Source organism: Bemisia tabaci, chromosome 6 (assembly GCF_918797505.1).
Source record: "Bemisia tabaci chromosome 6, PGI_BMITA_v3".
Taxonomy (NCBI): Eukaryota; Metazoa; Arthropoda; class Insecta; order Hemiptera; family Aleyrodidae; genus Bemisia; species Bemisia tabaci.
The window spans coordinates 6,809,364-6,833,864 of NC_092798.1; the positions used below are offsets into that span (position 1 = coordinate 6,809,364).

The 24,501-nt window shown below is 37.9% G+C and overlaps 1 protein-coding gene across 1 annotated transcript in view; it reads left to right on the plus strand.

Moving 5' to 3' along the window:
• Positions 1-3,092: 3,092 nt before the first annotated feature.
• Positions 3,093-24,501, plus strand: part of Cad88C (cadherin 88C) — a 42,570-nt gene continuing 21,161 nt past the window's right edge. The window contains exons 1-11 of the mRNA XM_072301173.1: positions 3,093-3,455; positions 9,009-9,160; positions 12,285-12,503; positions 15,082-15,243; positions 17,523-17,652; positions 19,494-19,666; positions 20,085-20,282; positions 20,775-20,913; positions 21,167-21,294; positions 22,350-22,477; positions 23,517-23,642. Coding sequence (XP_072157274.1) covers positions 3,236-3,455; positions 9,009-9,160; positions 12,285-12,503; positions 15,082-15,243; positions 17,523-17,652; positions 19,494-19,666; positions 20,085-20,282; positions 20,775-20,913; positions 21,167-21,294; positions 22,350-22,477; positions 23,517-23,642 — 1,775 coding nt within the window. The 5' untranslated portion in view covers positions 3,093-3,235. The remainder of the gene's footprint in view (positions 3,456-9,008; positions 9,161-12,284; positions 12,504-15,081; positions 15,244-17,522; positions 17,653-19,493; positions 19,667-20,084; positions 20,283-20,774; positions 20,914-21,166; positions 21,295-22,349; positions 22,478-23,516; positions 23,643-24,501) is intronic.

Genomic DNA, 24,501 nt, shown 5'->3' on the forward strand with positions numbered 1-24,501 from the left:
AAACATACATTTAAATGGAAGAGGAATAGAGTCGCCAACTTTCAGGAAAACCTCTGCGTGACACTCGGGCGCATTCGCGCGGGAATTGACTCTCCGAAAAATCGCTCAGTTTTTAGTTTCGATGCGTGGAAACACTGTTATAAATGGAGTAAAAAGTAAAGTCGGTGCCGGAGTCTATATAGCGCTCACAGACCCCGCATGATATGAATCGTAAAAGTGAAATTAGCACTATAAAACGTATGTTACTCCGCAAAAAGAGTATATGTCGCTCGGTTTAGCGTAACTCGGAGAATAGATTCCGCTCTGCATCCATACTTCCGTGCTACGGAAAAACGCAGTATGAACATTCGAGAGTCGCCAAATTTCCGTCTATAAAATGTTTATTTTTAAGGAGAGTTATGAATATTTTCTCTTGAAATTTTCAGATAATTTAGGGCTGATTGCGAATAAAATTCTCTGAAAATCGGAGGAAAAATATGCATAGATTCCCCTGAAAAATTATATTTTATCTAAGGAAATTTGGCAACGCCTGAAGGCTCATACAGCGCTTTTTCTCAGTACGACAGCATATCACTTGTGTGGAGAAGGAGAAGAAATGATGAAAAAAAGAGATAGGATAGAAGAAACTGGAGGAGAAACAGAGTAAGAAGAATCCACTTTTCTTCCTTTTTACTCCCTCTCCTTCCTCCTCCTCTCTCGCCATTCCATCCCCTCCTTCTCTCCTTCTTCATGTTTCCCTTCTTTCTCCTCCTCGTTTTTGCCCCCCAATTCAGCAGACGAAAGTTCGGTCAAAAAACCAGTGTCTGTTAAACTGAAGATCACCTATCATTACCTATTTTCAAGCGTTTACTTTTTTACCCTTACGTTCAAGTCTCCACACAATAACAAATGGGAAACGATTCAATTCATCACTTTCATCATGTGCCAGTTTCTGCCAGAGCGAAGAAACGCATATTTTCTCGAGAAAGGCAACATCCTCCGATGATCGCTCAGTCGCGCTCCTCAAAACCAGCTTGCGGGGGGGGGGGGGGGGGGCTAGGGGGCCGCCGGGTCTAGCCCCGCGTGGCTAATTCATAATTCAACGCATCATATTATGCCCGCTCTAATTATTGTGTTTCGGTTTTTAGATCACACTCACCTTATTCCCTCAAATAATTGGCACTTGACACCACACAACCAGCTTGCTCTGAAGGCGATCGTCGCATAAATCTACTTAATTGTGACGGATTGAAGCAAAAGCGTCACAAGAAGTAGAAAAACACAAACGCGAAAGCGCGCGCTTCAAATATTGTAAAAATTCACGTGATAATATGTTGTTGAAAAGTATGGATCGTCTAAAAAGCTTTGTCTATTTGATATTTTCGTGATCTTACTTAGGTTTGATCATCATAGTGATGCATTTTGACTTTGCCGTCGTAAATACTCTGCAATGCTACCCAAAATAAATGACAAGAAAATATAGCTATGAAAACTTTTCATTATACGTTTATTTCGAAAACAACTATACTCAATGCAGAGGAGAGAAATATTTTCTCTCCTGAGCAACTAGTTATTGCTTAAGAATGGATACATTCCTCTCCCAAGCACCAACTAGTTGCTCGGGAAAGAAAACATTTCTTTCAGAAACAAGAACATACTTAATGCAGAGGAGAGATATGTTTTCTCCCCTGGGCAACTAGTTATTGCTTAGGAACAGATACACTCCTCTCCTGAGAACCAACCAGCTGCTCGGGAGAGAAAATATTTCTCTCGAAAACAACTACTTAAAGCAGAGGAGAGAAATGTTTTCTCTCCTGGGCTACTAGTTCGGTTAGTCTCTTAGTAAGTTTGCTATAACCCATCACTTGAAAATTGCCTTTTGAGTAAAGTAATTTCGTATGATACTCCGGAATGATGTTACAATGAACTGATCTGGTCTCCTGTGGTCTATGAATCCCATCCTCTTGGTTGGGAAGGACGAAGAACAAGTGGACGCTTCACTCGATTTATTTATCGAAAATGGCAACGCGATGAACCGTGTCCACAGAGTCATTTTGTTGCCGAGTCTAACGTAACAGTCGTCGCAATACACCCTGCCAAGTTAGGGAAATTAATGCTATACTTGTCGACTCATTAAACCATAATATACCCTTCGTCTTCTACATCTATCGTTTTGGCCATCACTCCCAATAATCAGCCTGCATATGAGCAGTGTCCTAAAGACACTTTTTCTTTGTGAGTCATGCATGTGTATAGGTTGAAGGCAAATAGTTGGTTCAGGCATTTTGTCAAATGCCTAGGCAAATAGTAAAATATCCTTACTTAGATTGACATTTTAATTATTTTCCTAATTTTAGAAAAAATAATTCGGTACTCCTGTAAAACAGAATTCTCTGTAAAAACATGCAGCATACACTTATTTTTTGAAACTACTTTTAGTTCCTGAACGCACATTTACTTTGAAATTTTCAGCATGTCGTAAGACATGGAATTTTTAAAATTTTAGCATTTAAATGTACAAGAAGCATTTGAAAAGGAAGGAACAAGGAGAGTTTGCGGATTTGAAGAGTTGTTCTTCGCAAAATATAGAAAACATGTTAACTATATGTACTAGCCATAAATTTACAGAATTCCGTAAACTGTCAAACTTTGACTATCGGCCTAGGCATTTGATAAAATACCTGATTTGACTAGTTGCCTTCGACATATCCTTTACCCTTGAAATTTTTTTTTTTTTTATATTCAACAAATTATGTTACAACCACCTGTTTACAAGTGTAAATTAACTTCGTTTTTCAAATATAATAACAAACAAATGAACTATTTTTAATTTTCATTTTTAACTTTTGCATGTATAACCTATTCTCACACAGCACCCAGACTACATTCATACACCTTAAAACTAGAGTAGTGGATTAAAAAAAAAGAAGAAGAATTACAATAAACAATGAAAAATAAATGAGAGAGATCATAAAAAAAAAAAAAAAAAAAAAAAAAAAAAAAAAAAAAAAAAAAATAGGACAATTTGCATATACATAAACATGAATTACTTGAAATTCTAACCTAAGTTTTTTTGTTTTTGTTTCAGGTGGGAGCCCCCGTGGGATCCGTGGGGCGATGTGGTGGGTTGGGCGCTAGCCGGGCGTGCCGCGGGGCCCCCGGTCCCGTCCGATGAGCGAGGGGCCCGGGCGGCGCCTGCCCTCGCACCCGCCCCCGCCCCCGCCCCTTCGGGCCCCTCGGCTGCCCCTTTGGCCCCATGGGCCTTGAGCCCCTCCGGGCGGGGCCCTGCCGCCGCTGCAGCGCCAACCGGGTGAGGCGGAAATTCCGCCGCCTCGAGCTCCACCTCTGGCTCGCGGTCGCCTTTGCCGCCGCCTACTGCGCCCTCCCCGCCGCCGCCAACCGCCCGCCCAAGTTCATCATCGACGGACAGACCGAGATCGTTCTCCGACTCAAGGAAGGAGAAGAGACGCCAGTTGGTGAGTCAACATTTTTTCCACTGAATAGAGAATTCGCAGGTGTCTTAAATTATGCGTATTTCATTTTCGGTTAAATTTATTTTCTCAGGAAACTATGATCCTTAAAAAGCTTAATAAGAGAGAAGGATTAAACTTCAAACATCAAACGTTTAAAATCTGTGCACCTCATAAACTGCTCTCTTGCGCACGCTGCACGGCACTGGGGAAAAAAAACACATTGGATCTAGAATCCAGACTCTTGAAAACATTGACGAGAAAAAATACTCTTGATTCAATCGGATTTTTGCTTGAATCAAAACGAAATCCGCTTAAATTAAGAGGCTTGGTCCTTGACTTAAGCTAGATTCTGATTGAATCAAGAGTACTTTTTCTTCTCGATATTTTTAAGAGTCTGGACTCAAGATCCAATGTGTTTTTTTCCAGTGCGGGGTGCAGAGTGTAGTGTTCCCGATCACGCTATCATGGTCGCGTGGCCAATCGCGTGAAAACTTGGGAAGACTTTTTTCTTCTTCTTTTTAACCCATCTCGATTGGGTGTACGGAAAACTTACGTAAAATCATGAAGATGATGAGACGTCAAGCTGTTTTGTGAGCTAGAAGTCTTTCAAATGCGCTCCTTTTGGGGGAAGGTCACTGTTAAACGAATTGCATTATGTGGAGGCACAATTATAGCAAAATATCAAATTTCGGGCAAGGCAAATTAAAAACACTGGGGAAGGCTAAGAACTTTCTGCAGTCCTAGCGCACATTACAAACGCATGTGCTACATTGACCCAGTGAAACATATCACACTCTGAACGGAAGAAGAGAGTGGAATAGCGTTCACAACATTGCCCTCCGTATCCATTACACCAATTTATTTCAATAAAGTGTTCCTTTATGGATACCAATGGTCGCTAGCCGAGCAAGAATAAACATGTGTAGTGTAAGTAACAGAGCAGCTTTATGTATCCTGTTTTAAAATTCTCTCAAAAAGACTCCTCCCGTACTCAAAACCATTAACAAACACTGATTCGGAAGTCCAGTCAGGATCTCGAACGGAACCCTTTCCATAGTTGCCGATCATAGGTAAACACACTCAAAATTCCTTTAAGAACATATTGAAAAATACAAAAAATATCACGCTCAACTCGACAACATGGGATATTTCATAAAGTCCCCGCGGTCGACAGACAATGGTCCATTTGATTTGCATCGTGGAGGCGGTGGTGAGATTTAGAGGTGGCTCTCGGTGCTCCTTTCCGACGATATTAAATCCTTACCAAATCTTGAGCTTGGAGCTTCCTGCGTTGAATGCAAACCAGGGCTCATGAAATACTTCGAGTTGAGTCGATTCGAAGTGAGGATGTGTATTTCTGTGCTCGGGCGCTGAACTTGGAACAATAGGCGTCGCAGGGTAACGGAAGGTGAGGCGTCGTGATACTGCTCCCATCAATCCTGCCGATCTGTTAATAAATATCGGGTGATGAAAAGTTTCCGGCCGGCTCTGTTATTGCGTTGTTCCTCCTCTGGTTGTTTGAGGTTGCAGCCTGATTCATTTAAAAAATAAACAGAATGTCCGAAGATAGTAATATAGAAAGTTAAAGGGTCGTACACTTAATTTGTTGTTCCTTAAACAGCTCTCTGGGAGCCCATACGATTTACATTGTGATCGAGGAAGACCTAAAGAGGCCTTAAACATGGCAGCGAAATAATAATAATAACATATTTTTGGCTTGGCTGGGTTCATTACTTTATCAGGTTAGGATTGCTAAACCAATTGGTCGAAGAGGAGTTCTGCCGATCAGTATACAGTAAAAGGGGTAGGATTTTGATGTACTTCAGTTAGTTGCCTTTTCTACCCTTGCGTTTAAGTCTCCTGAGATATCAACGGTACTTCATCGTATGGAAGAGAATAACCATTTTCTGATCATTTAAAAACAGCATATGCGCCATTAATATAATAATATATTTATTATACCAAATATACCGATTTAATATAAACCGATTTTCTGAAGGAGCACCCGTCCCCTTATTCGAAGTGTCTAAATCCTCCTATACCATGTCCATCGCTTTATTTTTTCGTGTCTTTTCATTGCCACCTCGCACGGTTGAACGGTAATCGAGTCCTTTAGCTAAAGAGTATGGAAGAACCAGGCCCGGGAACGAGAGGCTTTTGACTCAAACCTTGGGACCTTTACTCTTCGATCCGCCGGCCTGTCCGTGTCTTTGGCGGCCGAAACAATAAATTCACGTAACATCTCCCAATCCCCCCTCGATGACGATTCTCGGCTCGGAGGTAATTTCGTCATTACGAGAGTTCCCGCGACGCGACGCCGCTTGATCGGAGAAATTATGGACCAGCGTCGCGACGCCACCGCGGCACCCTCAAAGGTTGCAACCATGAAATAGCCCTGTTGTAAGATTTTCCGATAATCTTCAAAATTGAGTCGATGACATGATACCGAAGAGAGCCGTAACTTCAGAGATTAAGTTTTGAGATGATGAACACTGGGAAAAAAAACCACATTGGATTTAGAGTCCAGACTCTTAAAAACATCGACAAGAAAAAGTACTCTTGATTCAATCAGAATCTAGCTTAAATTAAGAACCAAGCCTCTTGATTTAAGCGGATTTCGTTTTGATTCAAGCAAAAATCCGATTGAATCAAGAGTATTTTTTCTTGTCAATGTTTTCAAGGGTCTGGACTCTAGATCCAACGTGTTTTTTGTTCCAGTGAACTAAAACTAGAAAAACACGGTGTAATAACGGTATTGAATTAGATTGCAACTTAATGCAATAAACTGCAATATTTTTACATCGCTTGGCCAATAAATGTAGATTTTAGGCCATCAGACGCTTAGATGGAAGAGAGACAGTTCGCCGCTTAAAAACGTATTTTAATTTAATTGCAATAAATGTCAACAAAAGAAGTCCCTTCAATTAGTCAATAGGCAACATATACTACACACCAATGCCGTAGCAATATCAGCATGTAATAAAGCATCGAATCGTAATTAAATGCAACCTGCAATTTTTGAGAAGGTGTTCTAGGGGAAAATTTGATCAACAAGTCTACCAATCTTCGCAAAATTGTCTGTAGGCACTTCAAAATTTTTCGGGTTTAACTTTACATTTACACAAAAATGAATAATTTGCTCTATGTTAGGCAAGATAGCAGGATGCACTATCTAATGTTGTGTTTATGACAAATAACAAACACATTTTCCATCGAAACTACCTGCTTCCACCAATAGGATCCCTCCATATCCCTGTTGTCTTCTTTTTCTACAGCTTTGACGTAGCATAACGACAACGTAAGTCTGCAATCACATATCTCGTTTGCGGTGTCTGAAAATCTCCATCTCCATGTTATTTTTTAAAGGAGAACAAATTGACATCTTTCTCATAATTTTCTTTTTTAAATTTCTAAAAAATTCTTTTAAATTTTCGCAGAATTTTCTTCGCACAGAGAAGAAAAATCACGGCAGTTTTAAAGAATTGTCATTGAGTAGTTTCCCGTTTAAAAAATAAAGTATGACAGGAAGTCTGCGACGTCGCAAACCGAGTTATGTGATTGCCGACTTACACCGTCGATATAGATATCTATTCTTTTTCTTGAATCTTTGGCGAAGTCCTCTCCTCGGCAACGCGGCGACTTGGCTGCGAAAATCATGGATTCGTGAATTCATGAACGATGATCGCGAAATGCTAACTGCAGTCATGTCGTACAATCAGCGTTGGCAGTGAGCATCCAGTGTTCAGCAACCGATATCGTGTCGCTGTCTCGACCTCTCCCTCCGCCTCGAGTCGCGGGCGGGCGAGTTTCTGAATAATTTATATTTTCTTCGCCGACCCCACCCCCCCCCCTCCCCCGCGCCAGGGCTCCGCTGACCTATCCAGGGCTTTGCAAATTTCCCAGATGAACCTTCACTCAGTGTTTGGCGCCTGGAGTGGAGACAATGCATTTAAGAGACTCCACACTGACAATCTGTAGAAGCGATTCTTGAAAGTTGCAGTTAACACGGATTTTTCTTACATTTGAATGTATGTAAAACAATCGATTCTTGTTGAGGCGGCTTCCCTCACTTAAAATCGAATTTTTTAAGGATTTAAATGAAGGATCAATAGTTTTGCCAACTTGCAAAATCGCCACTGCGCCAGACACCGGGAAAAAAAAATACACTGGATCTGGAGTCGAGACTCTTAAAAACATCTACAAGAAAAAATACTCTTGATTCAATCAGATCTAAGCCGAAATCAAGAACCAAGCCTCTTAATTTCAGAAGATTTCCTTTTGATTTAAGCTTAAATCTGCTTGAATCAAGAGTCCTTTTTCTTGTCAATGTTTTCAAGAGTCTGGACTCTAGATCCAATGTGTTTTTTTTCCAGTGGATGCTATCATAACGAGGGCGCTATATTGAGAGGAAAGAAAAAAGATAAAGAAAAAGAGGAGAGTAAAAATGAACAGCAACGATGAGTATTGAATTTATCGAGGAGTGCGAATAGCGAGCTATCGAAAAACATAGTAATCCCGCTGCGTGTTTCGATCGAGTCATTGAACAATTAATGATTTTGCTGGTAGATAATATCTTCTAAAAACTCGCCTTCAATTTTGCCGCAAAGGGAATTTACCGCAAATATTGAGGAGTTCGAATAATTATGTATTCGCACAACACACATTCATATTGCTCCATAGTACCCGATAGTTGAAATGTTACCTGGTGTTGTCAATCTATGGTCAGGTATGGTCTATCTCAGGTTCGCCTTCAATTTTGCTAAATAGGCAACAGACACACCGGAGAGCGCGAATAGTTATCTAATCGAAAAACATACATCAATCTTGCTCCATAAGCTAAACCAAAAGACCGTGCGTAAACGTACTGCCAGTGATCTAAGTCCCGCCTTCAATTTTGCTGCATAGGCAACAAACATACCGGAGTGTACAAATAGTCATCTAATCTAAAAACATTCGGTAATTTGGTTCCACGCGCTGAACAAAAAGACCCAGCGTAAACGTATTGACAGAGATCGTTCACCTGAGATCCGCCTTCAATTCGCGGCATAGGCAACGAACATATTGGGGAGCGCGAATAGTTATCTATTAAAAAAACACACATTCATGAACTTGAACGAAGAACTTGAGACAATTATAAACAGTGTTGGCAAAAGAAGGAAACTTGAAATAAAATCGTAAGCAAATATCCTTTTTATAAGTTCTTTACCAGTTTTTTTTTTACTACAAAAAACTCTTATAAAGACCATGATTCTTTTCTCTTTCTTTTTTTTTGCAGTTTCAGCACATTTTATTTTTTTATTTGAATTGACTCGAGAATTCCTCTAGGGACCACCTGCACAGTAATTTCCGGATTTTTAGCCATCTTTTAAACATTTATACCGTAGATTTCCTGAGCGCGGTACATCCATAAAAATAAAGAAATTCATTTCTCTCCATTCGCGGATTTCTATTAAATTCCTGCTTGCACGTAGCGCTGTACGGTTGATCGTCAACTAGATTTCACAATTTTATTCGCTATTGTGATATTTCACCAAACCAATTTCCTTTATGTTGCAGGGAGTTTAATTTACAGGTTAAGAGGAGTTGACCCGGATAATGACCAACTGACCTTTGGGGTCAAGGATCCTAGCAGCAAAGAAGTTTTGCGAATCGAAAACTTGGGCACAAACGAAGCCAACGTTTATCTAAACAAGGAATTGGACCGCGAGGTAAGTAAACACTTTCCGACGTTCATGATGTACTCATCAAGAACTGGCAAATCTAAAATCTTAGAAACTTAGAGTGATATTGAGCTCTCCCTAATTCTACTGATTATAACCCTTTACTGCATCGCGTTGCCATATGGCAACAGCAATTATTTAATTCATAGTAAATTCAGGAATGCTCATATTGGTACCCCGTGTGGATTCTAGGGAACTTAACAACATTACCAACCTAAAAAAAATAGTGGTGGGGGGAACTGGAGCTGCCAAATCAGCTATATAATCCCGTTTTTCTAAAGGGGCCATTTTCAAGGAGTAGCCGCGAGTAGCTCAACTTTGAAGAACGTTTTGAATGACTTAGCTTGCCTTCAGAGACGGGAAAAAAATCACAGTCATTGCCTAAACTATCTAGATTGAAAATTTTATGGACTTATGAGAAACAAAATGATTGAAATATTATTTTTGACTCAAAAACGGCAAGATGCCATATGGCAACAACATACCGGCAAACTTCCAGCCCATCATATTTCCTGTTGCCATATGGCAACAACATACTGGCCCCGACGCAATCATGTGTCATGCTGTCCAAAAATGGAGCTTAAAATTCATCATTAGACGCTTTTTGAATTTGGTAATGTTAGAAGAATCAAAAAAACTTTTTTTCTTAGCTTTTTTTTCAAAAATCCCGCACAAGAGTTATGCCCTGGCATCACTATTCCACTCCTGCACTGTATGTTGTTGCCATATGGAAACAAGTGGATACTCTGGCAAGAAATTACCACATGTTGTTGCCGTATGGCAACGAGCTTTTTTAAGCTTTAAAAGTTAAAGAAAAAATTGAAATTTCAAAAAAAGCTCAAAGACGTGTCTTTTTAATCACATTTTACTATAACATATATTTTTTTCATCAAAATCGGCGTCGCAAAAAAATTCCATGCAGTAGAGGGATAAAAGTCTTGCTCTTTGCGTCGAAAGTATTGCATCAATTCTTCTACTTTTGTATCGACTCAGTTCATACCTCCTAGTTTTCCTTCATTATTAAGTCAGACTCAAAGAATTTTCTGAAATTCTCATTAAAATTTTCAAATCTTACACTCTCTCTTTTATCCTCTCATTGTAACTTTTCTAAATTGCAAACTACAAACTTGTCCAGTCTTTTTTCTTGTTAGGCTTGACGTCCTCTTTAATTCATTTCCATATATTGAAATAGAGAGAAAACAATGCCGCCAACTTCCTGGACTGGCCAGCGGCTGATTATGAAACGGCTTTCAATACGCTCCTAAATCTATAAAATACTTTCTAGATCGCAATCTTTATCTGTTTCTTCCATGAAAAGATTCTTGCAAGTAGGGTACAAATGGACTACATTTACAATTAGAAACTAACATTTCTGGTCCAGTTTAAAAAGAAAGTATGTATCATTAGTTTGTCTACAGACACGTCTGTTTTTACGGATTAGCCTGAAATTGTGATTCCTCATTTATTGTAAAATGTAATCTAAATGTTGAACAAGCACATATGTTATCTATCAACATAGATTAAGATGTGATTTTGAATACAATGCTCTGAAAAGTTGGAGGATAAATGCTCTCAGATTTTCCTGAAAATTCGTATTTTATCAGAGGAAATTCAGCAAAACTCTGAAAGCTCATGCAACGTTCTGCCCAGAAGCGTGGCGTGAATTGCGATTTATCGATTGTTATGCCATTTAAAACTATGGTAAAGAATCGATTATTAAGGTGTTCGCTGCAAACACTCTGTTTATCGATCTTTTTCCATAGGTTTAAACGGCATAACAATCGAAATATATCGCAAAGCACGCCACGCCACTGGTTCTGCCTCACCACAGCAGAATGGTAGTACTTGGATAACTAAAGAGCAAACTATCTCCATCTGCGACTTGGCAGTTTCCTGTAACACTTTATCGGAGGGGCTTGGAGGAAAAGGCGCATAAGTGCAGTTTTTACAAAAAAATCGAGATATGGTTGATTCCAAGTGAAACTATAGTCTTTATGCAAATTCTGTAAAAAAAATCGCTCAAAAATTCCAATTTTTAAGCATCAAAAAGTCAGTTCAAACTTTTTTCCGCCGTAAAGATCCATGTAATCTCAAAACGTCAAACACGTTACTCTCGAAATAGCAAAAACTGCACGCATGCGCTTTGTGCTCCAAGCCCCTTGTTCTTTCTTTAAATAATAACTAGCTCATGTAATTTCTTGATGACTGCTTTGATTTTAGCGGCTCTGGTGCTTGCACTAGAGCTGCTATTCCGGACGGTCCCAGCTGGGGAGTATCAACGGACCATGTTACATTGGAGAGACCGCGTGTTGGTTGATGGGAATCGGCGCCATTTTCTGCTGTTTAGGGGGGACTGATTTTATTTTAATTGATATATTTTTCCTGTGAGCGAATGCTATGTTGTGTAGTGTATTTTTGGAATCATGGTGATACTGTCAATAATTCAAAACGGGTCTGTGCTTTAATCTCGCACTGGAAAAAATGTACTTTACGTTTAAAATTTGAAAATTCAAATCTATAAGTTTTCGCGCTTTTTTCGAAGAATGCCGTGGTTGGAGCTTCCTAGTCATACTACTCGACATCAGCTGATAGCAAACAAAGGTTACCAAGGAAACCGTAAACGCGTAACAACTACCTACCGTCGCCAGAGCCGCTTTCCGACGCGAATGCGTTGGAGCTTCCTGCTTGTTTCCTCTCTACACGGAAAAAATTAAATTGCTGATTTAACAATTAAATTGCTAAAAAAAAGTGACTGAAATATTTCAACGAAGATTTCACAACACAAAAATGCTACTTTAACCACTATTGTAAGCTAATTTAACCACGGGGGCAGTTAAAGTAGCATTTTTGTGTTGTGAAATCTACGTTGAAATATTGCAGTCACTTTTTTTTAGCAATTAAACTGTTAAATTAGTAATTTAATTTTTTCCGTGATTTTAGCAGAATGTTCCGTAGAAATTTCAAGCTGTATAGTGGGCTTGTTCTCCTAGAAAAAATAAAATAGGAGCAGAGATTTGGAAGTACTTCAATGGAGATACTCATACTCAGTTTCGCACTTTGTCCATCGACTTATTTTTCACTATGACTCACTGGTCTTACGTTCTCTCCTCAGGTGCAAGACGAGTACGCGGTGGTTCTGACCCTGACTGACGGGCGGCTAGGCGAGGGTAATTTCATCACTCAGAGTTTACTGCTTCTAGTCGAAGATGTGAATGATAACGAGCCGATCTTCAAGCCTTATCAGTCGACGATATCCGTGCGGGAGGATGCGCCCCCGGGCGTTCTCACCACCGTCGAAGCCACTGACGCTGACGAAGGCCCTTACGGACAGGTGAGTCTCTCTCAGAGCTGCTGTCAGAGGCGGATCCAGCAATTTGGCAACACCGGGTTTTCTCCATTTAAACCTATGTTGAATAATCGATTCTTGTCGGAGCACCTGGCCCCTCCAAGAATCGATACTTTTCCATAGGTTCAATGGAAAAAAGACAATGTTGCCAATTTGCTGGATCCGCCAATGGCTGCTGTTACTTCGGTGAACAACACTCTTGGAGGTCCGTATAGTTAATAACCAAAGAGACGTGGCGATTTTGGAAAAATCGAGTTGTTGCATCTCGAAAAACTTCTGCATGTGTACTAGGGGGCTTTACCTGACCCACAGTAGTGGTCTCGAACCAAAAAAAAATGAGACAAAAATGTATCCAAAGACGGTTTGCAGGGAGTGAGTCTTTGGACGAACTTGAAATCGCGAAAAATCAAAATCTTGGCTGATCCTATTTTCGACAAATCGCAATTTGAAATTTTCATGGTAAATGCAAGTTTTCTACTGATTTTGATTCGGTTTTTTATTTATTTGTCCATTGAATCGGTGTCGATTGGTTCATATTTTTATTTTTCGCTCGATTCATGTCAATCGAATACTTACTCTCTTGTTGCATGCAGACTTCCTATTTCCTTTTCCTTCTTTTTTTTAAACTGAACGATTCGCCTTCTACTGCGTCTGCAGCAATTGTTGTTACGGATATGTTGTGCGCTCTGATTTTAACTCATTACATACTCGACGGTCCGAAGGCGTTTTGAGTGAGCAAGTAGCGCTATCTGTCGGAGAACAAAAGAAGTAGAGATTGAGCGATTCATTGAATCTCAGTTCTGTTGTTCTCCAACAAGATGCTCTGCTTGAGCACACAAAACGCCTTCGGACAGTCGAGTATGTAATGAGTTAAAATCAGTGCGCACAACATATTCGTAACAACAATTGCTGTAGACGCAGCAGAAGGCGAATTCTTCAGTTTAAAAAAAAAAGAGGAAGAAAATAAGAGGAATAGAAGGAATAGGAGGAAGTAGGAAGTTTGCATGCAACTAGAGGGTAAGTATTCGATCGACATGAATCGAAAATCGAAAACCAATCGACACCGATTCAATAGACGAATAAATATAAAACCGGATCAAAATCAATAGAAAACTTGCATTTACGATGAAAATTTCAAACTGCCACTTCTCGAAAATAGGATCAGCCAAGATTTTGATTTTTCGCGATTTCAAGTTCATACGCACCATAGACTCACCCCCTGCAAACCGTCTTTGGATACATTTTTGTCGCATTTTTTTTTAAAACTTATTTTTGCCTCAAAACCATTATGACATTGGCGGATCCAGCAAATTAGCAACATTGTCTTTCCTCCATTTAAACCTATGGAAATTTATCGATTCTTGGAGGGGTCGGGTGCTCCGACAAGGATCGATTATTTAGCATAGGTTTAAATGGAGCGAATCCGGTGTTGCCAAATTGCTGGATCCGCCTCTGTCACTATAACCGCCTCGCGCGACTCAACCCCCCGAGGCGCTTTGCTCTTCAGGCGTATGATTTACACTTTTGAGCTGCAGTCAGGATGGATCAGGATCCTACTTGCTGCATGCTCTATTGCCACCCACAACAGCGCTCAGGGTGACAAAATGTAATGAAATTCAACATCATGAAATTTCTCTCGAAATATTTCCGGAAATTTCAGAAATTTATGAAAGCTAAGACATTTTTAATGGAGAATCAGATGCCAAAGATCAAGATTTCTTGGAATCAAGTGCGGGTGCCATACCTAGCCCTCGAAAAATACGTTTCATAAATTTCAAATACCCCTCACAGGCCCGTTAAATTTCAGCAAATATTTCATGGAAAATGCCAATGTTTCATAACTTACTTACGTTTTGCCACCCTGATTGCAATTGTATTAAATGACGTTAATTTTTCACAATTCAACACGTTACTCTAATGATTTTATATTTTATAGTAAGATGCACTTAAATTTAAGCCGTATTACCTGTTTCGATAGCTGCAAAAAATCAGGGTAATGGGCTTAGTAGAAAAAGCGAGCGCAATGATCGTTTATTCAAACCATCAGAAATGTGAAAGTGACTGATAAAAATAAAGCGGGGAATCTGAGTGGCGCCCGTCAATTTGAAAAACGCGGGCTCAATTCGAAATGCGCGCGAATGACATTCCCGCCATTTTTTGTCAAACTGGGAATGCATGGAATGAACCGGCTTGAACCAATCAAAATGCCTGGTTCGGAATTTGCCGTAAAATTCCTTTCATTTAAAATGGGGAATAAACGGAATGAATTGATTGGCAATGTAGCAACTTCGGACAAAATATTAGTATTTTTTTCAGAATTTTAGGAAACATTGAAGTGATAGTGTAATTCCTAAAGTTATGAATATTTTTCGTGCCAAGTTCATGCACAAAATCTTAGCAATGAGGTAAATTTCTCATATTTTCAATGTTGTGAGGAATCTAATTTTTTGAGGAATCTTGCTGCAGAATTACTTATCAGTAGGTTGTGATTCAGAGGTCACCTCTCTTTAGGGAGCATCCGCCTTTATTTTTGTCTAAAATTGTTTGTTTCAACATGTTTTAGGTTGTTTATCATATTCAAGAATTGGATGGAGAAGATCACTTATTCTCCGTGTCGACAGTCAATGGCAAAGGAGTCATCCGTCTGGTGGGTCAGCTGGACTACGAACGAAAATTTCTCCATCAGCTAAGGGTTCTCGCTGTTGACCGTTCAAATAATGACCGCGTGAGTTCATTATCAGCTAAAAGAAAATTTTGCACATCTCTTATCAATAGAGCCACATTTATATGCTATGCTATCTTCTTTTTAATACACACTTGTTTAAAATGTATCGGCAACTTTGATCACCGCAGCAGGTGAATTGCTCACTAATGGAGCACCCACTTACCTTGCAGTCATCTTAAAAATCCAATTCTACAGCATTCATCCATGTAAAGACTGGTACTTAACCAAGTCTCCCACACAATTCAATTTGTCATGATTGATATTTATTCACACAGCTCAATCGAATTGACGCTGTTGGCAGTAAGCAAGGGAAGGAACATGCCCAACCATTTGTTGGACAGATAAAGCCACTGGAACAGTGACAGCTACATACTTCAACTGTCATTTTAGTTCAAGATTTAGAGCAGACTCATCGTATGTTGAGACAAATATCAATCTCTGATTACCTCCAAATCAGCACCACTCAACAGGTTAATATCACTTTCTACATCGTCGATGAGCCCTGGATAGACGATCAAATTCCCGAACCAATTCCGATCAAAGTAGCATCAAGATGTCTGGAGGTCATCAGTCTTAAACTCATAATTTGGCTTCATTTTAAATGAAAACTTGGCAGAAATGTTCAGTGGCAGGAAAAGACGGATGGTGGCACTCCGTTCTGATCTTACTTTGAACAAAAAAGTGCGGCCGTCAAAATTTGATGGTAAGATGGTGACCACCAGTCATCAGCATGTCTACTTTGATCGGAATTGGTTCGGAATTTGATCGTCTATCCAGGGCTAGGTTCTACATCAGTTCATGAGTTAGAACTGGGAAAGAAAGAGAGACAAACGCCACATCCAAAATTTGCAACATTCAACAGATATTTACATGCTAACCGATGGGCCAACTGACAATTGATGCATCCAGACTGATGTGACTTTTGTCTCTTCGATTCTTTCCCCAGTTGTATATGGCACCATTGGTAGTGACCTATGACCTGAAGCAAGTGAGAGGTGACCTAAACAATACTTGAATTTTGTCTCAACATACGATGCGTCTGCTCTAACTTGTTCCATTCGATTCAATTCTGGTATCACTCGCAGGAGTCCCCATTTTTTCATACGAATCAACTAAGATCAAGTTTACCATCACTAGTTGCTGGATTTTCTGAAAATCTAGACTAACTGGCAGCCCAGGAGGACCTTTCCAACATACAGAATATGTACGGCTAACAGCAAGCACTGTGTATTTGAAGGTGATTCGATGGACGCCATATTTTGTGTCAGAACAGCATGCGATATATCGCATCAATTGGTTCCATCTTTTCAGCTACTCGTCATTTTTCTCGAATTTTGAGATCGCAATTCTGTTGTCAGGAGACTTAAGCACTTACTTACCAATTTTAACAAAGAAATTCAACGTAATAAAGGCGTGGTTTTTCTAGAGAGAAAATATAGCATTCGAGTGCAGTTTCGATATCAGTATCGAATGCAATGTTTTCTCTCTGAAAAAACCACGCCTTTATTACATTGAATTTCTTTGTTAAAATTGGTGAGTAAGTGCTTAAGTCTCCTGACAACAGAATTGCGATCTCAAAATTGGAGAAAAATGACGAGTAGCTGAAAAAATGGAACCAATTGATGAGATATATCGCATGCCGTTCTGACACAAAGTATGGCGTCCATCGAATCACCTTAATATATTAATGGCTAAAAGCATTAGATGTGTAGAACTGCGGAAAGGAAGGAACATACGAATGTCACATCCAAAAATTGCACCATTCAACAGATACTCATACAGATACAGATTAACATGCTAACCAATGGGCCAACTGATGATTGATGCATTCAGACTGATGTGACTTTTGTCTATTCTCTTCTTCCCCTAGTTCTACTTCAATTGAATCGTGTTGTGCGAAAAACCGCTAATGTCCATTTTTCCAGCCTTGAGTTTTTTTGGGTTGAAAATACTTTTCAGAGTTAAATACAACCATGAAAGGTGTTAATACTTGGTTTAGGGTTATCCTCCTCCCAAAACAAGTATTGGCACCACTTTCATGATTGTATCAGCTCTTGAAAAGTAGTATTATCAACATAAAAAAACTGAAAGCTGAACAAATGGACATTAGCGGTTTTCACACGACACGATTCAATTGCTGTAACTATAAATTTCTGTTTATGTTTCATTTTCTTCAAGGAAAACTATTCATAACTTTTCCTTGCAATTTATTGTGATTATTTAAGAAAAGTTAATCAAATCCCACTCCTCAATGTAGAATTTTCTCGTTTGGTTCGCAGGTCAATACAGGGACTGCAGCAATTCTTGTGAAAGTTCAAGACGTTGAGGATCAGCCACCCGAATTCGTAGTTGTCGTGCCTGTTACCAGAGTCAGTGAAGATGTCAAAATCGGCACCTCTATTTCCCAAGGTTTGTCGAAGTTCCGAACTGACTGGGCACAATGGTGATGTGTTAGAGTCATAATTTTAATTAAAATCTTTTTTATTTATTCATTTCCTCAGAAGATACATTACAGAATACAAGAGATTAAGATTCAAAATACAAGAGATCAAAAAAAGACCAAGGAACAAAGCATGAGGGGTAACAAAGAACATTATGCATGTATCAACAACACTGAATTTAGAAAAGAAAACACAATTGTTCTGAAATAGTTAGGATCGCTCAGTTAGAGGATGTCCTGGTGTGCGGTGAGGCAATTCTACAGGTAGGTTGGGTGGGTTAATAGCTGAGTCTTTGCGAGTAATTACCGCCCTGATAAAGTTTGAGATGGCAGTCCAATTCTCTGCTGACTCCAACATCGATTGAAGTCTTGAGAACCACTATGAACTACAATTTCTAGTGATTAAAATCAATTAGAAAAATTGTACTTCATTTTTTCCTTTTTTTTTTTAAAGTAGAAAATTCAAGTTCAAACCTTAATAAATGTTAGTCATTTAGATACAGGGTTTCTTGTTCTGGATCTAGAAAACCTAGAAATTCAGGGAATTTATGGCCACCTGGAATAAAGTCAAGGAATTTTGCAAGCAGTTTCCAGCAGGAACTGTGTGTGTACTTAATTAAAAGGAAATAATCAAAGTGGGAGTTTCATTCAAAAGTCAAGGAAAGTCAGGAAATTCAAACATTTGGCGAGTTAGGGGAAAGCAAAAAGAGTCAAGGAAAAGGCAAGGATCGGAAAATGAAGAAAATATAAGGAACCCTAATTATGAAACGCATCGGGCACAAAATCTTGAGCTCTGACCGCAGCTGAAATTTCAAGTCTTAATTGAGGAGCCGGAAGACATTATGAGTACAGGAGTGCAGAATATGTGCGAGAGAGAAAATTTTTCAAGGACTTAAAGTCAGAAGCCAAAGAAATAAAGAAGAAAAGGTTGTCCCCCCGAAATTGCTGAGAAATTTTGTGGAAAGCTGGCAGGCAGTCGAGTGAAATTGTGAAAGCTTTGAAGGCTCTGATCATTTAGCAAAAGGTTTAAGAGCATTTTTAACAAAATTTAGGTTTGTAAAAGTGATATTAAGCAAATGTATGGTCTTTGCAAGGTATGCTTTGTTGGAACATTGAACGTTTGAGCTCATTTTTTCACTGGAACTTCCAAAATTAAAAGTCCTTTGTGTCAAAAACTTCCATGGAACTTTACAACCTTCAGTGCGTTTCACAGAAAATCTACTCTTATCATGTGCTTTTCACTGTTGATGTGTCAACTGTATGTTTAGTATGACATGACACTATGTATGACCTGTATAATAGCCATGTGCATGGCTCATGTACCAATCAGTATATCGACAGCGTAAGTCTGCAATCACATATCTCGTTTGCGGTGTCTGAAAATCTCCGCTTCTATGATAATTTTTAAAGGAGAACGAATTGACATCATTCCTTGAAGTTTTTGCAGAATTTTCTTCGCACAGAGAAGAAAAATCATGGCAGTTTAAAGTATGACAAGAAGTCTGCGATGTCACAAACCAAGTTATGTGATTACGGACTTACACCATCGATAAATGAATAAATAAAAATCAAAAAAATTTCACACAATTCCTGCATTTATCATATCTCTTATCTGTGCAGTGATTATCAAAGATTGGTTTGGAAGAGGAGAATATTTCATTTACCAAGTGTAATTTTAAAATAAAAGTTTCATAAACTTATCAATTTTTGCTGTATGTTGAGAATGCAAGTTATGGCACATAAGTTGTTTGACACCTGCATTTCGGATCTCAACTTAATTTTTTTACCTTAATTTTATCTCTGTCCCCAGTGAAAGCTGTTGATGGTGATCGCGGAGTGAACAACCGTATCTCGTATGCGATCACAAGTGGAGGTCAGGGAATATTTGATATCAATTCAATGAGTGGAGCTGTCTTCACAATTCAGAAGCTTGATCGTGAAAGTGCCAATAGTAACAATGGGGCTTATATTCTGGAAATCACTGTAAGTATCCAAGTATAACACACAATATAAATTGAATTATGGTCCATAAATCAGAAACTTGCTCATATTTGGTTTGTCTATCTAAATCTTATGTATTAGTGTCCTTTAAATTTGTCTTTTGAGATGCATAGTTTTCAGAAAAGATAAATAATATCAGATTAGTTTGCCGATAGTTAATTAGCAGGAGTCTTCTTTTTTATTTCATTTGTAGGTAACAGAAGTATTTTAAGAACTCATCGAAAAATACCAAAAGTTTCCTCAGCCGTTTCAGTCCTGTTGTTGCATCTACTTAGTTCCTGTTTTAATCTCCTCCAAACATTTTTTTTTAGTCTAAACATTTTTACATCTAATAAGGCATTTAAATGTTTTTCAAAAACTGTCCATGAACTCATCTATGTTTTTTGTTCTTAAATTAAAGGCAAGAGAAGAGTCTCATGAAGTTTTCCCAGCTCCCGAAGTCAAAACTGAAATAACTGTCATAGTAACTGACGTTAATGATGAAGTGCCAACCTTTCGCAGCGCACGATACGTCGCTGAAATCAACGAAAATGCCCAAGTGAACACTGCTGTTTCTTTCATTGGTCCTGTCATACCACAAGTCTTCGACTATGACCAGGTAAGTTTGCCATTGCAATTATTTTCAATTCCAGTTGACAAATATTACCTTAAGAACAGACTGGTTTTCAAATTCATTGAATTATATTGAATCATCTTGAATAACATTTTTTAAGAATCAATATTTTGAATTGTGAGTTGACGAATAATTTTATTGGAAAATTATTTCAAATGCTTAAATTGTCTGCAAACTGGCAACTCTAGCTTTAGATTTAACGCTATTACTTAAATTAAAAATAATATCTTATGTTCTGGAACCAAACATCTAAAGCAGCATTTTAATCCGTCTAATAATTACTATGCAAGTAAATTTTATCAGTTATCATGATCATAATCCTAACAAAGCAGGGTCTGAATCCAACTTCATGCGCAAACTGAATGTTACTCTAATTTTCTTTAAAAATTGAATTTAAAAACAATTCTCCTTTTGATCATCACCAAGAATTTTCTGTAGCTAAGGTCACTCAAAGATTTAAAAATTTTACTTTTCCAGGGAAACAACGGAACGTTCATGATGTTCATAGACGGGAACCAAGATACTTTCGAAGTAACTCCACCCAAAGGCATAAATGAAGCATCATTTCTAATACGGGTGAAAAACCCCACAAAATTAGATTATGAAGAAATTAAAGGTTAGTTTTGCCAACTTTATGAGTTTTATTTTGTTGTATAAAAAAGTAAACCATTTACTTCAATATTTTTAAGAAGACAAACCTTTAATTAATTTCGAAAGATGATGTATTCTTTCTATCTATATCTTGAGCTCTTCTTACTGGAAGGTTCTTGTGTACCTCTGAGTTCAACCCTCGTGAACATTTCATATTCTTGGAATAACCAATATATTATTCAATGCTATTTTACTCATAAGCTCTTTGTTTGTTTCAGTTATGAATTTTACTCTAGTCGCAAAAGAAACAGTGCCAAAATTTGCTAAGTTTAGTGTAGTACCTATTACAATTCACATTCGGGACATGAACGATAACTTTCCAGAATTCAGTAAGCCTTTGTATGAGGTAAGTCTTGAAGATTAATTTTCTTTTTTACTTTTATTTTCAAATTTTAGGAAGAAAATTGCTTTAACTTACATCCATTCCTAACCAAAACTCAAGTTTCAACTATTATTCAAATAGATACTGAAGTATCAGTCTCTTAGTTTAGATAAAATAGAAGTCATGCAAATGAAAATCTTAAGAAGCATAGTTAAAGCAAAATGGTACGAGAGGAACGCAGATATTCGCGCTGACCTCAACATTGATTCTGTAGAGGATTACATCACCAAGATGTACTCTGCATACGAAATGAGATTGCACCGTCACCCCAACCAGGAAGCACTTACACTCCTGGAATGGGATCGGTGTAGTCGCAGGCTGAAAAGACGTAAGCCCTATGAGCTTGGAATTCAGGGCTTCACAAAATTTTTCCCATAAAATAAGTGTGCCTCCCCATACCTTCGGATGGATCAGGGGTTCCTGGGTCTTTGACCGGTGACGGTCGACCGTAGTCTCAATAAAGTAAAATAAAATAGAAGACGATAATCAATAAGACAAAAAGACATTTTTATTTACAGAAATAATAGTGTACTTTTCTCATCTCCTCACTGTAAAGAGGCAGTATGTTTTATTTAAGATATAATGTAAAAGTATTATAGTTAAGTTAATCTTACAGTTAAACTAAGCTTTAAAAGACATTTTAACATGTCTATAAGTGTATACTGTACAAACTTTGATTATTGTGCAAATAAAAAAAAAAAAAATCAGTCTCTTAGAGGTATCAACTTGTTTAGGGTATACTTTAGTTTTCCTTCAAATATTTATGTAAGTTGAATCTCTAATCTAAAATTCAGATTTGGAAGCAATGCATTGCATTTTTTCATTTCAGAAACAATCAGAAAATGAAAATAAATAAATCAGAATAATGAGCAAGGTCGAATTATTGCTTGTAACCAACTTTCTTGCCAATCTTCTTTGCCATTGTGTTCAAAATTTCAAGAGGGCTAACAACTTTATCGGAAAAGAACTACTTTGTGAGCTCAATCACGTAAATGTTGCTGACACAATTTTTCTCGCAGGTTTATGTTCCTGAAAATTCTGCCGCTGGAAGAACTCTAGCATGGATCTCAGCTCACGATGAGGACTCGGGTGATTTTGGCACCAAAGGCATTCGATATACTTCAATAGGAGGCAGTATTGCAGACACGTAAGTTCCAATGTCACTTGCTTTATTTGTGTGTAAAAGAAAATAATTTTACGAGAATTATTTCTTATCAAAATATTGCCTTATCCTGAATTTTTGTCTTTTTTGACCTCTTGAATTCGGTTCTTCTGAAAACAAGCTAACATCTCTTTGTGTGTGTTAATCATGTTTTTACCCCCTGATTGCAAGAAGTGCTAATTAGTATTTCTTCCCTGGTAAGAAAATCTTTCCAGGGTATCAGCTAAATTCTGTCCCTCAAGTTTTGCAATGAAGGCGTTTTGTTCCTTTGAATGTTTTACAATAACAAAATATCCTCATAAAGTAAGACATTTCACAAAAGTTATTTTATTTGTCCTTTATTTGCTCATTTATTCACTTTCTGCATTCAATAGAGCTCCCATTTTCGATGATCAGTCTTTCATGATTAGATTATTAACGATGCAATTGAGCCAAAGAGCCAAAGAGCCAAGATGTGTTTCTACCGTGCTCTATGAATTGAAATGAGTGAAAAGCAGAGTGAATCAGTCACAAACCTAGGAAATTTCTTCCACAAATGATATTTTCTCTCTAATCAGAAGCGGATCCAGCAATTTGGCAACACCGGATTCTCTCCATTTAAACCTATGCTAAATAATCGATTCTTCTCGGAGCACCTGGCCTCTCCAAGAATCGATACATTTCCATAGGTTTAAATGGAGGAAACCCGGTGTTGCCAAATTGCTGGATCCACCAATGTCTCTAATATATTGTAAAAAACAGATTGTATTCAGTTTTCAACCGCAGTAACTTTTTCCTGAAGTGGCTTTCTTTTTTTCACAGTTCTTTTCAAGAAAAAACTCTCTTTACTTAAGTTTTTGACCCAAGACTTATGATTTCAGATTGAAGATACGGTTTTTTGATCATTCTTGAGACTGTTGATCAGAGTCACAATAACAGAATGAAATGTTACTGTCTCTTTAATGCAAGGATATGTAAATTAATTTCAAAGTATCTCTCGATGAATTTAATTATAATATTTTCATTTGATTTAATTCGTTTGCAGGTTAGCCTTAGACCCTTTGACTGGTGTGATAACGATAAAAACTGCAGGGCCTGCGTTTGACCGGGAGCAGATTGCCAGGCATTATCTGACTGTGGAGGCGAGAGATGATTTAGGAAGGGGAAATAGGTATGCATATGAACCAGTTACTTTAGTTTGCATTCTTAATTCATAATAAAAATAAAGGAGACTAACCCAAAAATACCGTCATTTTTTAAGTTAACGATTGCCCTTTTCTTTGTTAACTTTCTTTGTGTATTGTGTGTTTATCATTTTCTGCATAACAGAGTATAAGTTTTGAGTCGCACTTTATTAATGAGCTTTAAGCTTCAGTATCCTTGCTATGATCAATGTTTTCTCTTTTTTTATTCTTAATTTTTTTTTATTTTTCTTGTCTGGTTTTATCAGTCCTTTTTTTCATTATACGTGAAATTCTTTTATTGACTGCCAATATTTTTTTCCTGACGAATTTCAACTCGTGATGAAAAATGAATAATTGAACAAATATTGAAAATTTTCAAAATGAAGTTATTACTTCAATTTTAAATGTATATGTGGAGGCTATGAAATCCTTTAACATTTGGATCGAAAGATTTACATTTTCTGGTTTCTTACTGTGAATATCTCTCAAAGACTTCAATAGAACTGCATCCAAAAATATTCAATGAATGTTGCTTGTTGATGAATTTCACAGTCAAATAAGTCGACTAACTTTTAGACGGATTTGTATAATCTAGTTTCATTGCAAAAATTAAAGCAGCAAATTTTTCTGGGACCTTTTAAAAGTTAGTTCACTAATTTGTCATCAACTCTTCAACATCTGCTTGTTGCCAATTATTTACTCTCATCCTTTTACAAAAGAAGGAAAACAAGCTGCTGGTTCCAACACTACTGTGTTGGAGAGCTCGCCTTTGGGAAACTATTAACAACTATTAATGCTTTTTTCTAAAATTTTATACGTATTAAATGAATCTTTACCCAATTATCA